Source organism: Solanum stenotomum, chromosome 3 (assembly GCF_019186545.1).
Source record: "Solanum stenotomum isolate F172 chromosome 3, ASM1918654v1, whole genome shotgun sequence".
NCBI lineage: Eukaryota > Viridiplantae > Streptophyta > Magnoliopsida > Solanales > Solanaceae > Solanum > Solanum stenotomum.
The window spans coordinates 35,194,886-35,212,473 of NC_064284.1; the positions used below are offsets into that span (position 1 = coordinate 35,194,886).

Sequence of the window (17,588 nt, forward strand, 5' to 3'; positions counted from 1 at the left end):
CCCCCCCCCCCAAAAAAAAAAAAAAAGTACAATAAACTACTCAGGATGTGGGTTTTGAGTTTTTTTGCAAAAAAATTTGGAGAACTTTATTTATTGCATAAGTTTGAGAACATTTTTCAACACTTATTGAAGAACAGTCCAAATTTTTATTTTTTGGGAATGGTTGCCAACGATCATTTGTGTACTTTTTTTCCCAACAATTTCCCAAACTGGATTTTTTGAAATTTGAGTTTGTTTTCTACCACTTAGCTGCTTCCAAAAATTTAAGTGAATTCTTCCATCAAATCTATGGAAGTCAATCCGGCTTTTCTGACAGTAATGAGTGATTTGACTAGAGAAGTGGATCGTAATGTCCTGATTCAATTCATTGTAAGAATTATTAATAGTCTAGCAAAAATACATGCATTGTTATGTTCTTAAAAATCCATGGTCAACAGAAGTTTTAAGTCGTAAAAGAGTTTTCCATCTGTCCATATTCGCTTAGTAGTGAATCCAAGGAGCAGATTTGTGTAAATCTTGGAAGATGCAACAATGGAAATTGTGTTCTTTGATTGACCCTCCTTCTGACAACTGTTGAATGCAATACCAAAATATTTGCTTGATTTTGAAAGCCATATATCTATATCTTCTGTTCTTTTTTGGTTATAATAATTTATTTTTATATGATTAGGTGGGGAACCACCATTCTTCCATAAGAACGATCTGCTGGGGAGCAATCATGATGGTGTTGATATGGAGCCTGGGATGAGGGCAAGAGGTCAAGGCGCACCGGAAAATCATCCAGATGAGGATGTCATCGTTATTTAGTTTCTTCCTTTTTCATAATCATCATTTCTAGGCAATACATTCTGTCTATTTAGATTCTGGAGCTGAGCTGCCAAACATCGTATTTCAGCTCAATGGATTATAGTGCCAACTTTGCTGTCGCATGAATTGTGCAAGACAACGTAGAGATGTCTTTGTATGTTATGTTACTACTCTTTAGTTGTGATGCTACAACCCCTGAATAAAGCTGCTTCAGTTTGGCAATACATTTTGTCTATTTAGATTCTGGACCTGAGCTGCCAAACATCGTATTTCAGCTCAATGGATTATAGTGCCAACTTTGCTGTTGCATGTATCGTGCAAGACAACGTAGAGATGTCTTTGTATGTTATGCTATTACTCTTTAGTTGTGATGTTACTACCCCTGAATTAGACTGCTTCAGTTTGTTTTCATTCCCTAAACACATTTTTATTTTTTGTGATGGTATGTATGGTAGTGTGTATGATAGCTATTATCTCTCACTAATACAGGTACAAGATATTCTTGATACAAATGAAAGGAATCCACCTAGCTTCTCTCTATGCTGGGATTTACTTCTCAGGACATTCATCCATTTCATAGACTAATATTCTCTCATCTTTAGGTGTCTTTCCACCAAGGCTTTAGACATGAGAGGAAATCACCTTTTGTTTTTGTTTAGATACTATTTTCATAGAATATTTGGCAAGTGCTTAAAGAATAGCAAAGCAATAAGAAAGGGATTGATTGCATGAGTTGTGTTTCAAAAATAACTTTGGTAGGTAATTGGATAAGAAACGAGTTATCTATGTTTCGATTTTTGTGTAACTTATATGATGTTTAATAGATAGATATGAAATAAATTATTCATGTATAAAACTAATACAACATTTGATTGACAATCTAAAAACCCACTAGATTATGAGAAAATCTGTGTTATTATAACACTAATAAATGAGATAAAATATGAATTCACTCATAATTAATACTTGTATAACTCTAGCTGCTGGGTAAGATCATAATGTGGTAATGAATTGAAGAATTAGGTTGACCATGTCTGCATCAAAAGCAGGACCTTCCATCTGAAAATGGGTAGCTCCTTGAATAAGATGAGTTGTGTTATGTCCAGCAGCATCCTTCAACTTGTTCTCCAATTGTTTAACGCTAGTAAACCCATCATTAGTACCCATGACAAACAGTTTTGGCTTAGGGGATTGTAATATAGATTTTTGATGCCTTCCAAAAAGAATCGAAGCAGTGAAACCAAAAGGGTATCCTAAGCTCACATACCCAACCACTTGCTCTACTTCATCAACTGCAGATCCCGCTATCGCTGCTCCTGTAATTATTTATCAATCACAAATTCAATACAAGAATAATTCAAGTCTCAGATCCAATAACAAACAACAATATAGATTGACCTGCAGATGAACCAATAAGGATAATTGTGTTTGTAGTGAAATTGGTGTGAACCCATTTGCAAACAGAGATAACATCGTTAATTTCAGCAGATCCAGTGAGGGAAGCACGACCACTGGATTTCCCAGCACCTCTAGTGTCAAAAGTGACAGCAATCACACCTCGACTGGACAATCCCTTAGCAATGCCTCTCATCAATCCTTGACATCCACCAAGCACAGAATAAGGATGCACTAATACTGCAACAAAACTGGAATTTTCCTCCGAAGTTGGCCGGTAAATACGACCGTCCAATATTACACCGTCGGTGCTCTCAATGGTACAACTGCTTCTGCTATAGGTACCACTTTCTTCCGCCATAGCTTACCAACAGTGTAATTGCAATTGCAATTACTAATAAGGCTGTTGTAACTTGGGTCGTTGAAGGAGTAGGTTTCTATATTTTGTTGGTTGCAGAAATAAATGCAACAAAGTTAGATGAACATTTTATTTAAAATATTTGTTCCATATTATTTGATTACTTATTAAATTACTTTTCTCATTTTACCCTTACAATTAATATGACATTTCGAAGCATAAACAAATTTTGAAGATTCAATATTTTTTTTCAAGAGGCTAATTAACCAAAATAAAGGGTAAAATAGTAAAATTGATTAATCTATTAATGATTTTTTAATCATCATATAAAATAGAAAGTGTCTATCTAACCTGGGACAAAGAGTGTATTTTTATTGTTAAATCAAGCCACATATCTATTTAAGATTCTATATATATACATACTAGATACAATGGAGCCTGTGCAAGCACGAGCCCAATAATTGTTAGTTTATTTGTCTATTTATATGTCTGATTCATAATATTTTTAACGTAATTTTAAAAATAATATATGCTACTTTTTAACCCAATTTATGTAGTACATGTGAAATTTCGAAAGTTAATCACATTTTTCTAAATTATCAGTGTTAATTTAAATTTGAGATTGTTTGAGTTTTAAATTAAAAAATATTTTTAGGGAAAGTGAAGCGAAAGACGTACAAAGAAGTAATTTTAGATACTTGCAAAGAGAAGTGAAAAGTTTGTTAGGGAAAAGGCACTGCACACACTTCAAATTAGATAAAGTAGTATATGAAGGTTAAATTTCAGATTAGTTTCCGTCTTTATAAATTTCTAAACTTGACCCTAAGTACCTAAAGCAAGTTCCTCTCATTGTAAATTTTGAAATTTGATCCCAAGCTGCTCTAATTCATATGTTTTTAAATACTTTAAGTTGCAATTAATAGTATTCATAGAGAAAGTTGAAGAAGAAGGGCAAATCGGTCAATTGACCGACTGACCCTAAGCTCCTAAACATTCTCACTTCTAAGTGCAAGCACGGGCACAATATCCGTTAAATTGTTAATTATTATGATTTATAATATTTTTTACATTATTTTCAAATAATATATGTTATCTATTTTTAAATACTTTAAGTTGTGACTAATAATATTCTTAATGTAATTCCAAATAATATATGTTACTCCATTTGTCCCAATTTATGCGACACATGTGAAATTTTGAGAGTTAATATGTTTTCCAAATATTGTAAGTTGTTAACTATTGTGGTTTATGGTATTCTTAATGTAATTTTTCTAATAATATATATTATTCCCTTCGTCCTAATTATACAGTTCGCGTAAAATTTTTAGAGTTAACCGAATTTGTAATATTTTAAATTTATTTTTTACTACTATTTAAAAAGGAAAAAATTAAAATATAATGAAAGAGGAGTGTATAAAAGTAGGTGGGCCAGCTTTGTGATAGGTCAATGAAGTGTGCTCTCAATAAAAGAAACTTAGTTCCTTTATTTGTAAATAGAGAAACTTGACCCCAAGCTCCTCTCTATTCCCACTTATTATATATAGTAATACTTTTCAATAATTATTTATATAGTAGTTAAATTACAAATTCTAACATATTAAGATTATTTTATATTAGATTAATTTTGTTTTTTAAGGGAAAATTGTATGAAATAGCAAACTATTAATTCAAATTAAATGCTATAGCCATAGTTTCTTTTATTTGTAATTCGCAACAAACATTTCATGTTTTTTGCCATCCCATTTATATACCGAAATATACAAAATGCAGGACCCATTTGTATACCAAAATATACAAATAGACCCAAATACATATTTTTTTTTATGTATATGTATACCGAAATATACAGATTAATAGCCATAACAAACATAAAGTTTGCTATGGAGCGCAATTATACAAACTATAGCTATAACATATAAATATGATTTTTATGTTTGCTAAACCTAAAATTTACTCTTTTTTTAATCATCATATGCAAGAGTAAAAAAGAGAGCATGTGGTTATTTTCCTTTTCAAGAAAAACTTTTTACTATATTTTAAGGATTTGAGTTTAGGACAATCTCAACAAGTTTGAGGGTCTAAAGTTAAATTTCATAGAGAGACCTTAATTTTTTTCTAGTTGACATATATAAATTGAATAACAATAACATATTCAATGTAGTTATAGAAGTGAGATCTTGAGAGGGTATGTGCGCAAACCTTATAAAGTAAGATGTAGCAATGTAAATTTTCAACAAAAAAATATAATATAAAGTTAGAACAATAAAACCTAGCTCAAGATTTTGAGAAGTTAATATAATGAAACAAAATAGTAATACTACAACAACATACCTAGTGTAGTCCCACATAGTAGAGTCTGAGGAAGAAAAAGTGTGTACAAATTTTACCTCTACTTCAAAGGTGACGTTGACAGGCTATTTCGAAAAGACCCTTGACTCAAGAAAAAAATAGTTTAGAAAAAACCGTAATGAAAGTACAAATGACAATAGAAAATAACAAAAAACAACAAATAGTTGCAAAACAATACTAGAACAACAATCCTATAATTGAACTACATGAAACAACAAATAGTAACATAAACCGAAGAACACAAAACTACAAGAGTAGTACTACGCCGACTAGTAAGAGCAACAAGACAAGACACTCCTACTTACTAGTATAGATGCATTCCTACCTACTAACCATGTACCCTAATAATTTGTTTCCTCCACACCTTCCTATCTAAGGATATATTCTTAGTAAGATGCAATGGTGTCATGCCTTGTCTAATTATCTCTCTCCAATACTTTTTTTTTGTCTACCCTTTCCTCTTTTGAATTCATCCATAGCCAACCTCTCACATCTTTGCACTATCCTTACCACATACCCGAACCGTCTCAATTTCACTTTTTACATCTTGTCTTCCATCGAAGTCACTCCCACTTTATCTCGAATATCCCCATTTTATTCTGTCTCTCCTAGTATACCCACACATCCATCACATTATTCTCAGCTCCGTCACTTTCATCTTCTGAATGTGAGAGTTCTTGACTGGCTAACACTCAACTCCATACAACAAAATAGTGTTTCACTGAATTTGAAAAGTTGATATAATGATATTGAAGTAATGTTAACTTGTTGCGATGCTAGAAATTTGAAGAAAGCACCAAAAAGCAAATTTATTTTTTTGTTAAGCAAACAACAATAGATTTTACATAATGTAAAAGGTTTGACTGTTTGGGAGACTTCAGAATGTTCAATAAAAATAATGAAAGAGGAATGAAAAGGGTAAATAGTTAAATAATAATGTGGATTCATTTTAATCACCATAATATAAATGAGGCAAAAACTACATTTTTACATAAACAAAGTATATTAACCTTATAATTACCACTTATAGTAGTAGAATATGTTTTGCCATCTATAACATCATTTTCTTAAAAATCTATCTCCGTCTCTCACTCCCACTCCCCGCCTCTCTCTCTCTCTAGTGTCCATCTTTCTCCCCCTCTCTCCCCCCTTCTTCTCTTTTCTTCCGTCTTTTTCTCTTTTTTTTTTTTTAAAAATATAAATTAATTTTCCTAACTTATGACTTGATTTTGGATTGAGTATTATTGAAAACAATTGAGAATTTCTTTGAACTTATATCTTAATGTTTAAGGATTTTGATGAAAAAATAACATTTATTTTCTTTGATGATATTAAGATTGATCTTTCCAAAATTTTATCGAAGTGTATGAAAATCATAGGAAAATTGTATATTATAATTTCTTTTGACATCATCAATAAAAGAAATATATACAAATGACAATTGTAATACATTTTGAATTCATTATATTATACATATTATAGGCATGTTTCAATGCACGTGGTGAATATATAACTAACATATTTTTAATATAATAATATATTTTAACACCGTTAACAAGAGAAAAAAAAAATATAATACATTTTTAATTCAACATATTATGTAACTGTTTAACCATGTATTCACCAAAAAAATGATGTTGAAATATATAAAAATATATAACTATTAAAAATATATGACATATTATATATTCCCTCCGTCCCATTTTATGTGAGGTAGTTTGACTCGGTACGGAGTTTAAGAAAGAAAGAAAGACTTTTAAAACTTGTGGATATAAATTTGTGTGGCTGTAATTCATTTCATTAAGGGTAAAATAGACAATTTATAGTTAAATTGTTACTTAATATAGAAATGTGTCATTCTTTTTTGGGACTGACTAAAAAGGAAAGTAAGTCATATAAATTAGGACAGAGGGAGTACCTGTTTTCGGTAACTGAAAAAGTTTGTTACATTTTTAATAATATACATATTACAGAATTGTTTTTCAGTATAGTATACATATTATAATATACTATATAATATGCAAATTAATTTAAATAGTACTGGAACATTTAAAATTCAGTCATAGTACTTATAATACATTTATATTAAAAATATTATAGTTATATATTCACAAAGTCATATAATATGTATTTGAATTCAATATACTTATAATCTTTGTTTGGGGTAGTTTTGGCGTTTAGAGCTCTTCTATAGTTTGACTTGTTGGGACTGCTAGTTCAGTCATCAGGGCGTTCATTTGATTTTTATGAAAATTTTTCTATTTTGGAGCTTTTGAAGTTTAATGGATTGACTTTGGTCAAAACTTCAGGTAAACGACCTTAGAACGCAATTCCAAGGGTCTTGTTAGCTCTGAAAAATCAATGTTAGTCTATATGGACATTTAGCCCACGTCCCCAGGCTTCCGAACTTATTTCATGCAACCTTATGGCTTATGGCCAAAATAGAGCTTTGGATGTGGAATCCACTTTTTGTCGAGATGACCCTCATTGAAAGTTTTGACATCTCCATTGAGTTTGAAATATCAAATTTGGTGAGATAGTATAGTGTATTTGCGTGCACGAGATTTTGAACGAATCTCGAGCCTCTGTCGGGACATTTTGCCAACTCAAAGTTGAGCTTGTGCAACCCTTTCTGGTTCACCCAACTTTGTTCTTCGCGTCTGCACACTTGGAGCCACATTCGAGAAGCCCGATTTCTTTATTTTCGCATTTGCGTGTGTTTACCCTGGCGATCACGATGAAGGGTCTATGTACCTAGTTAAATCTTATTCATCGCAACCCCAGCCCTTTGGGCCTCGTGATCGTGATGCGTGAATGAGTTGAAATTATATTGATACACCTAAATTACAACTCCATTAAAGAAGTATAACACGATAATTGTCAAATATAGAACACAACAATGTTGGAGTCGAATCCCAAAGGGAATAAGGTGAGAACTAAGCCGTATGCGATTATTTACTATTAGTTACTTATTTCCCGAGAAAGAAAAAGTTTGGGTTGATGAAATTATTCGTAGTATCAACTAGTACTTGTAACTTCAGCACTATTAATTTAAAATAAGAAATTTATAAAGAGAGGACCCATGATTGTGTTCACCAAGACTGTATGACTTATTTATGGTCAATATGAAATTCAACCTTGCAGTGCCAATATACCAAATTATCAAACTTCATAATATATTTTAATTGTTTCTCAACCAAATTAAGTATGTATCACTCTTATTCTTCTGAACTAAAAATGTTAACCTTAAACCATCGACATTTACTCTGAGTAGGTTAATCTTTCTACAACATCAATCATTAGACGAGTTTTAATAGTCTCAAATCCTTGCTATTAACTCATTTCCTAGGTTTTGCACCTATTTTACTCAAACAAGTCAAACCTAGAGCATGTTCTAATATTTGCAACTATTAAAATTCAATTAAAACGACAGAACTAACAAGACATACAATCACAATATAAATTTTATTCCGCAAAGATTCTTTATTTAGGTAAAATCATCATGGATTCCACAATTCTTGATTGTGGGGTTTAACTGTTCATGATAATTGAAACCAAATACTCAATTTCATTCATTGAATAAAAATATACTTAAAAAGTGAAGAAAACTTAACAAAACTTTGATTTTAAGACCAAAATAACTCTCAATAAACTTCAGTCGTAGCATACATTGTTATTGCGTTCTTGATAAAAATAATAATATTTAAATCTTAGAATATAATATTTATAGTTCCAGAAAATTTGAGAAATTTAAAATGTAAAAGCTGGTCCTCTGAAGCACATTTTTCTGCCCGTTACAGGTGTGATAGTTCGTCGCCCTTGTCGTCATTTTGTATTAATAGCTTGGTTAGGATACCCCTAGTAACGGTTTGCTTGACAGCCCATTGCACATGTGACAGTTCATTAGATGGACCATTAGAAGCCACAATTTTGCATCCCACTGTCAGCCTTTGAGCTGATGATTCATCGGGCATGTGACTGTGTGACAGTTCTCCCACAAAGGTCTATTTTACCAACACTTCGCTCCATTTTGCTTCCTTTCCCCTTTTGTGTGATTTTCTGTGTAACTTAGTAAGTAAACCATGAAATGATACTATCGTTGCTTAAGAATTAACATTTATTCATAGTCAAAAGTATCAAATATGTCATCTAATGTCGTCACATCAACACCCTCAACTTAGAATATTTGCTTGTCCTCAAGCAACACCTAACAATGTATTTACAGTCACATGAACTATCAACACTTTATCGAGGAATGCACATGTATATCAGTTAACACATCAACTCAAAAAAATCTAAGGGTGACATCAGAATATCAACAAGCAACTTGGCATACACCATTTGTGATTTTTTTAACAATAAAAAATTAATAGTGCACTCTTAATGCCCTCACCACAAAGAAATCCCTATCACTCACAACTCAAGGTTTGTTTATGAGGAACAATAAAAAACACTCACTCTCAGAATAATACACCAACTTTACCAAAATGAGACTAGGATAACTATAGGACTTTTTTAGCTTGTAACATAGGCTTGGGGTAAAGGAAGGGTACATTTGGGAGTGGTGATTATGCCCTCCTTGATATAATCTTCAACTAGCTCTCCTTTTCTTTTCGTAGCCAACCTTTTCTCATCTTTTTACCCCTTAATTTTCTAATAATTCGGATGTGACTCACCTTCTTTTCTCTCTTTTCACTTTTTTTTCTTTTGAACATATACACATTCATCCTATATTCATTTGCCACATCCATATGTTCTGATTATTTCTAGCCTATCTTTTTCATACCCCATCATTGTAACACCTCAAAAATTAGAAAGTTTAATTAGAAAGGAAAATGTAGTTTTTGGCACTGAGGCGGTGGTCTATGAGACTGACCTACTAATGTACCACAAATTTAAGGTACTTATAATGCTTTAAATTTGGAGTTTTGCATGGGTCTTAATCATTTGTTAGTAGACCTAATGGTATTTTTATCTATGGTTACAGGAAAGTAGGTTGTGATATCCCGAGGATGGACCTTAATGAATCAACTAGTTTTTGAAGACATACGGGTCAACCTATGAGTCGTAGTCCATTCTACGAGCCGTAGAATTGACTTGTAGATGAAGGTTGAAGATGATGGTGATATTTTGTCCAAGTATGGGGCAACATAAGCAAACTATGAGCCGTAGAATGATCTACAAGCCGTAGGTCTGGGTCGTAGAAAGAGTCGAAAAGTTAGTCCAGTACATTGAACGATGAGTTGCCAGGACGGACCATGCAAAGGTTTATGAGTCGTAGATCATGTCCGTAGGAAGATTCCAAATATCCTTTGAAGAAGCTACCTTCTATGGGCTTGGTCTACGAGCCGTAGACCATGAACCATAGACTTGTTTGTTGAAGCCCACTTTTCTATGTTTCCTTTTCCTAGTTTATTTAGGATTAGATGTTTATAAATAGTTGTTTTATTTCTCATTTTTGGATGTTAAACAGTTGAATACTTTTTGTTTTGGTTTTGAGAATTATTTTGGTGAATAATTTGTCCATTTTAATTTTTGAAGCATCAATTTATAATACATATTTGGTTCATTAATTCAAGATTCCAGAATTCATCTTCTCTAATTGTAACTTCATGATTTATTTTAACAACCTTATTATGAATTGTGATGATTCAAGCATGAGTAGGTAAATCTACAACTAGGGTTGTGGGAACCATGAGAAATTAACCAAGTATACCTAATAATTAATAATTCTTGAATAGTATTTATGCATGTATTATTAATCTCTTCATTTTATTTATTTTTAATGGTGGCCGGCGTTAGGACCCGCCTTATTCCTACTTGCCCGGCCAAGGAAGTAACAAATGGTAAAAAAGATTAAACAACATAGATTTGACGACTACAACCGACATCTAATAGCTTGAACCCCCTATGTGAGAGCTAATATGGGATTAAGGGTAAGGATTAGTAAAAGATACACCCGTAGATCGACCAAGTTGCATGGTGAAATTCCCTTCTTGGGTGACTAGGCACTTAGGAGTCACTTAACTTACTGACTTTGGATGTTAAACACTAGACAAGGTTACTACTATAAAGTTTATTGCGTTAAGGATTTGTGGGGAACACATATACCCTAGTTTTATCTTCTATTGATTCTACAAAATATTCAATCCTGTCTACTTGGTCACTTGTTACTGAAATTAATCAATTAAGATTTTTTTTTACAAAGCCACCCTTTTACGGAAATAACTAAACTAAGAGTACAATTAACAACTAATTAGCATAAGTCTAGACCTCATTCCTCATGGGATCGACCCTAACATTTGTTAGGTTTTTTATTTGAACAACAACCACTTATACTTGTTTAGGGATGTATAATTTGCGCCTATCACCTACGGACCATAGGAAGGAAATGGTAGGACCTAGAGTTGAATTTTGCAAATTTCAAGTTTCTGAAGTTTAACCCACGAGTGAACATGACACGCCGTAGGAAGTTTTACCTATCATAGGATTGATCCATAGATTGATTTAGAGAAGTTGACTTGAGACCTCAGTCTACAAGAAGAGTTTGATGGGTCCTAAAAAGCGTCTCGTAGAAAGGATCTAGACTTAGTAAAATTTTGTACTTGAAATTAGGTTCTACGGAAGAGGTCTATGGACCAAAGATGGAATGACAGATTGTAGAAAGCTCTTATGGGAAATGATGAAATTTTCAGGTTTTTGAATTTGGTTCTACGGTTGATCAATACATGCCGTAGAATTTTTTACGGATCGTAGGTCCGAACCGTAGATCACTTTCGGCAATTATTTATTAAGGGTATTTGGGTCTTCTTTCTATATATTTAATACCTATTCTATGTAGTTTTTACCCTAATTCCAAGTCCATAGCTGCCTTTAAATTCCTAAATCTACCCAAACTCTCTCATTCTCTTAAATTTCCAAATTCCATCACATTCATCCCTTTCAAATCCTCTCAAACTTCAAGGAAGAAAATATAGGGTTCAAGCTTTAAGTCTCCTTCTTCCTCCATGTATTTTGGCCTTTGATCATCAAAGTATGTGTGACTTCACCAATGGATTCCATTCATCCATTGGGTCCCAAAATATTTCTAAGTTTCCAATTCAATTTCACCTAATAGCTTAGGGTTTCACGTGATCTACATGGGTCTTACTTGATGTTGATTAATTTTTCAATTTCAATCTTCTTATGCATATTTTGATTAAACTACATGATTTCCAATTGATTTCTATAAGACTCATGCATTATTCATGATTTTGACTATGAATTTATGAAGAAGTCCATGAAGTTATCAATATGAATTATGAAAGTTATATATGTTTTTATGAGGAAAATATTCATGTCTAAGGTTGCTTTTAAGATAAGCATCATCAAATTGTGAAAGGTTTTCTCACATAATTACGAAATCATGATTAGTGAAAGGATTTCTCAAATATGCATGAATCATGGTTTAAAGGAGCTACTCTATGATGTCTTAAGATTAGATTGGTAGTTTAAATTATGTCTTTCCAAGTATGATAATATAAATATGGCTATGACTAATTCCGTTGGGATTTTACTTAGCACTGAGAAGACATTGAGATTGAGGCCTTCCCATTAGTAGAGGTCGGGTGTCTAGTAGAAATCTCATTGTCCCTAACTTTGTGCCCCTGTAGGATTTGTTTTGGAAAGACATATCTAGTAGATCCACCTAAGCTAGAAGTTTATGGTCCTTAACTTGGCATGTAGGACATCTCTTTTTGGTGTAGAATCAAGACGCTGGATTCCATGTTATAGATCACATGGTCTATGTCGGTTAACATTAAATATCCCATAAAAAAATGAACTAAGTTACTTTTAAGGTTTTATGAAGCTTTTATTATGCTTTAAGATGCATTTACCGTGTTCATGATTTATGATTCTTCCTTGAAGGCTTTTTAATATGTTTTAACTTGGTCATACATATCATGTTTTCCTTATGTCCTCTTATGGTCATGTTTTTATGCATTTCCCCATACTTACTACATTCAGTGTAATAATGTATACTTGTGCCTACATTGTCTCATATGTAGGGTTCGACGCTTCCTCTCCTCCCGCTCGTGGTTTGTAACACCTTAGATTCAAAAAGATGGAAAAATGCAGCTTTCCAGGAACTGATGCCAGAACTAACGAAGCCACCAACGTTACTAGAATGAATCCTTTAGAGTTTCATGGTTCTAAGGTTGAGGAAGATCCTCAAGAGTTCATTGATGAAATGTATAAGGTGTTGATGATCATGGGAGTGACATCGGTGGAAAATGTGGAATTGTCCGCTTATCAACTTAAGGGTGTTTCTCAAATATGGTTCAACCAATGGAAAGAAGAGAGGGAAGAAGATGCGGGTCCTCATAATTGAGAAAAGTTTAAGGTTGCTTTCCTTGATAGGTTCTTTCCCCTTGAGATGAGGGAGGCAAAGGTGCTTGAAGTCATCAACCTTTATCAAGGAAGTATGAGTGTGAAGGAATATGCTTTAAGGCTTACACAATTTTCTTGATATTCTCCTATTATGATTACCGATCCTAGGGCAAGGATGAGTAAGTTCGTTTTGAGTGTGTCCAAAATGGTGGTTACGAAATGTCGTACCGCTATATTTATCAATGATATGGACATTTCTCGTCTCACAGTTCATGCTCAACAAATTGAAGAGGAGAAACTTAGGGAAAGGTCTAGGGAGGAAAAGAGGGCCAAGACCGGTGATGGTGACTTTTCACATTCATGGTCCGAGAGACATGGTCGTTCTAAGTTCCGACAAAGGTTTTCCAACCAAGGTTCCTCCAATGCTCCTCCTAAGTTCAACAAAGATAGTGTGTCTAACCCTAAGCCACAAAGAGGAAATGATGGTGGAACTTCATTGCCATTCTAGGTGTGGAAGGAAACATGAGGGTAAGTGTTTAGCCAACATGGATGGTTGCTTCGGTAGTGGTAAGAGTGTTCATAAAATAAGGGATTATCCTATGCTTACGATTAAGGGGAGAGAAGGTAAGCAAGCTCCGCCTAGTGGTTCGAGTTCAAGTGCTCCAAAGCAAAACCAATTCTATGTACTTCAGACTCGTCATGAGAAAGAGGGTTCTCCTGATATGGTTATCGGCATGTTGAAAGTCTTCCAACTTGATATTTATGCTTTACTTGACCCTTGTGCTACCTTGTCTTTTGTGGAACCATATGTGACTAGATATTCTTCTGGATGTGTTGTTAGATCTTTTTTTCTATCTCTACTCTAATTGGTGAATCTATTGTGGCTAAGAGGGTCGATAGAAAGTGTCATGTCTCCTTATCCCGTAACGACACTCATATTGATCTTATAGAGCTTGATATGTTGGATTTTGGTGTTATCCTTGGTATGTATTGGCTACATTCATGTTATGCTTCTATTGACTGTAGAACCTGTGTAGTCAAGTTTCAGTTCCCAAATGAACTCATCCTAGAATGGAATGGGGAAACTCTATGCCTAACGTCAATTTGCTTCTTGTCTAAAAGCTAGAAAAATTATTTCTAACGGTTACATATTCCATATTATGCGGTTTAGGGATATGGTTTCTTAAACCCCTACTCTTGAGTCGGTCCCCATTGTTGACGAGTTTCCGAAAGTGTTTCCCGATGATTTACCCGATGTTTCTTCCAAATGGGAAATAAACTTCTGTATTGACCTTCTTCCAGATACACAACCTATCTCTATTCCTCCTTATTGAATGGCTTTGACAGAACTTAAGGAATTAAAAGAGCAATTGAAAGATTTTTTGGATAAAGGCTTCATCTGACCGAGTATCTCTCCATGGGGTACTCCAATTTTGTTTGTTAGAAAGAAAGATGGTTCACTCCATATGTGTATTGACTAATAGCAACTGAACAAAGTTATCGTTAACAACAAATATCCTCTCCCAATGATAGATGATTTGTTTGATCAACTTCAAGGGGAAAGTTTCTTCTCTAAGATTGACCTCTGATCGGGTTACCACTATTTGAGGGTAAAGGAGATGACATTCCGAAGATGGATTTTTGAACTTGATATGGTCATTATGAGTTCTTGGTAATGTTGTTTGGTTTGACGAACGCTCCGATTGCATTTATGGATTTAATGAATATGGTGTTTAGACAATACCTTAATATGTTTGTGATCGTGTTCATTGATGATATATTGATCTATTCGAGTAGTGAAGATGAGCATATCGATCATTTGAGGACTCTGTTGCAAGTCCTCAAGGACCAACAACTCTTTGCAAAGTTTAGTAAATGCGAGTTTTGGCTAAGGTCTATGGATTTTCTTGGTCATATTGTTTATGGTAAGGGTATTGAGATAGATCCTAAGAAGACAGATGCGGTAAAGAGTTGGGATAGACCTTTATCACCTATGAATATTAGAATTCCTTAGATTTGGCAAGTTACTATAAAAGGTTTACTGAAGGATTTTCTTGGATTGCCTCTCCATTGACGACATTTACCCAAAAGAAGGTTAAGTTCGTATGAGCCGAAGCATGTGAAAAGAGTTTTCAAGAATTGAAAGATAGACTTACTTCCGCTCTGGTGTTGACTTTACCAGAAGGAACCGATGGATTTGTTGTTTATTGTAATGCCTCGAGAATTGGGTTAGGATGTGTCCTTATGCAAAATGGTAAAGTCATTTCCTATGCTTCAAGGCAACTTGAGATTCATGAAAAGAATTATCCTACCCATGACCTTGAACTAGGTGTTTGCTTTTAAGATTTGGAGACATTATTTGTATGGTGTGCATGTAGATGTTTTTACTGACTACAAGAGTTTGCAATATGTGTTTAAACACAAAGATCTAAATCTTCGCCAAAGAAGGTGGCTTGAGTTACTAAAGGATAATGACATGAGTTTTCTCTATCACCCCGGTAAGGCAAATATGGTGACGAATTCTCTTAGTCGGTTATAGATGGGTAGTGTTTCTTATATTGAGAATGATAAAAAAGAGTTGGTTCGAGATGTTCATTGATTGGCCCGATTAGGTGTTCGGTTAGTTGACTCTACCAAAGGTGGTGTAATGGTTCACAATGGTTTAGAATCATCTTTTGTGGTGTATGTGAAAGCCAAGCAAGGTATTGATCCAACTTTAATTGAATTGAAGGAAGTGGTGCTTAAAATATCCGTAAAGGCTTTCTCCCAAGGGGTAGATGGTGTGCTTAGATATCAAAGTCGTTTGTGTATTCCTAATGTTGATGACTTGAGAGGGAAAATCTTATCAGAGGCCCATAGTTCTCGATATTCCATTCACCTAGGAGCCACCAAGATGTACCGTGCGGGAGATCTATTGGTGGAATGGAATGAAGAAAGATATTACAGAATTTATGGCTAAGTGTCCTAGTTATCAACAAATGAACGTTGAGCATCAAAAGCTGGGAGGTTTATCTCAAGATATTAGCATTCCTATTTGGAAGTGGGAAGATTTGAACATGGACTTCATTGTTGGTTTACCACTCACCCGGCAGCAACATGAATTGATTTTGGTGAATGACAAAATTGGCTCATTTCATTCTTGTCAAGGTTTCTTTTTCGGAAGAGGACTATGCTAAGTTGTATTTGAGGGAAATAGTTAGGTTGTATTGAGTTCCTCTATCCATTATCTCTATCGTGGTACCCAATTCACTTCTCAATTTTGGAAATCTTTCTAAAAGGGTCTTGGTACTCATGTGAAGCTTAGTAGGACCTTTCATCCGCAAACCGATGGGAAAACGGAGAGTACTACCAAACTTTGGAAGATATGTTGAAAGTATGTGTAATTGACTTGCCTTTAATTGAATTTGCATATAATAATATTTATCACTCAAGCATTGGAATGGCTCCATTTGAAGCTCTATATCGTAGGAGATGTAGATCTCATATATGTTGGTTTTAAGTGGGAGAAGTTGCTTTGATAGGCCCGGAGTTTGTGTATGAGGCAATGGAGAAAATTTGGCTTTTTAGAGAAAGGTTGAAAACATCTCAAAGTTGACAAAAATCCTATGCCAATGTTAGAAGAAGGAATCTCGAGTTTGGTGAACATGATTGAGTCTACTTTAATTTCACCCATGAAGGGTGTGATGAGGTTTGGAAAGAAAGGGAAGCTTAGTCCCCGTTATGTGGGCCCATATCAAATTTTGAGGCATATTGACAAAGTTGCTTATGAACTTGATTTACCTAACTATTTGGCATTGGTGCATCCAGTTTTCCATGTATCCTTATTGAAGAAATGTGTTAGAGATCCGACATCCATAATTCCCTTAGAGGGTTTGGGAGTTAAGGAGAATATTTCTTATGATGAAGTTTCAGTTGAGATTTTAGACCAGCAAGCTAAGAAGTTGAGAAACAACGAAGTTTTTTCCGTAAAGGTTCTTTGGAGGAATCAATTAGTTGAGGGTGCTACTTGGGAGGCCGAGGCCAACATGATGTCCAGTTATCCTCATCTCTTTCCTTTCGTCCCTACTCTAGCTTGAGGTATTTAGTTCCTCATGGTTTACTCTTTTGGTGTCATGTGTCTTAGACATTCCCATGATTTCCATATTTATGCATGTTCATGAAAAGCCTAAATTTTGAGAAAAGAGTTAACTTGATTCATTTCTTCATGTTTCTGTGCATTTGAGTATGAGTTGATAGACTTTATGAGATGATGTTTTGAACATGCTTTAGCTTGGAGTTGATGTTTCCTCATCGGATATGTGCATTTATG

General features: G+C 34.0%; 3 protein-coding genes across 4 annotated transcripts in view; 2 read left to right on the forward strand and 1 right to left on the reverse strand.

Moving 5' to 3' along the window:
* Nucleotides 1-1,029, forward strand: part of LOC125857439 (protein EMSY-LIKE 3-like) — a 16,634-nt gene extending 15,605 nt beyond the window's left edge. For both annotated transcript variants that reach the window (XM_049537031.1, XM_049537032.1), the window contains one exon: nucleotides 671-1,029. In XM_049537031.1, coding sequence (XP_049392988.1) covers nucleotides 671-807 — 137 coding nt within the window. In that variant the 3' untranslated portion in view covers nucleotides 808-1,029. The remainder of the gene's footprint in view (nucleotides 1-670) is intronic.
* The window catches only part of LOC125857448 (uncharacterized), a 622,948-nt gene that overhangs the window by 490,598 nt on the left and 114,762 nt on the right, over nucleotides 1-17,588 (forward strand). The window lies entirely within an intron of this gene.
* Nucleotides 1,610-2,630, reverse strand: LOC125857449 (uncharacterized). The gene is made up of 2 exons (XM_049537044.1): nucleotides 2,206-2,630; nucleotides 1,610-2,123 (listed from the first exon to the last, which is right to left on the reverse strand). Exons 1-2 carry the CDS (start codon nucleotides 2,561-2,563, stop codon nucleotides 1,801-1,803), a joined length of 681 nt encoding a protein of 226 aa, XP_049393001.1. The 5' UTR covers nucleotides 2,564-2,630; the 3' UTR covers nucleotides 1,610-1,800.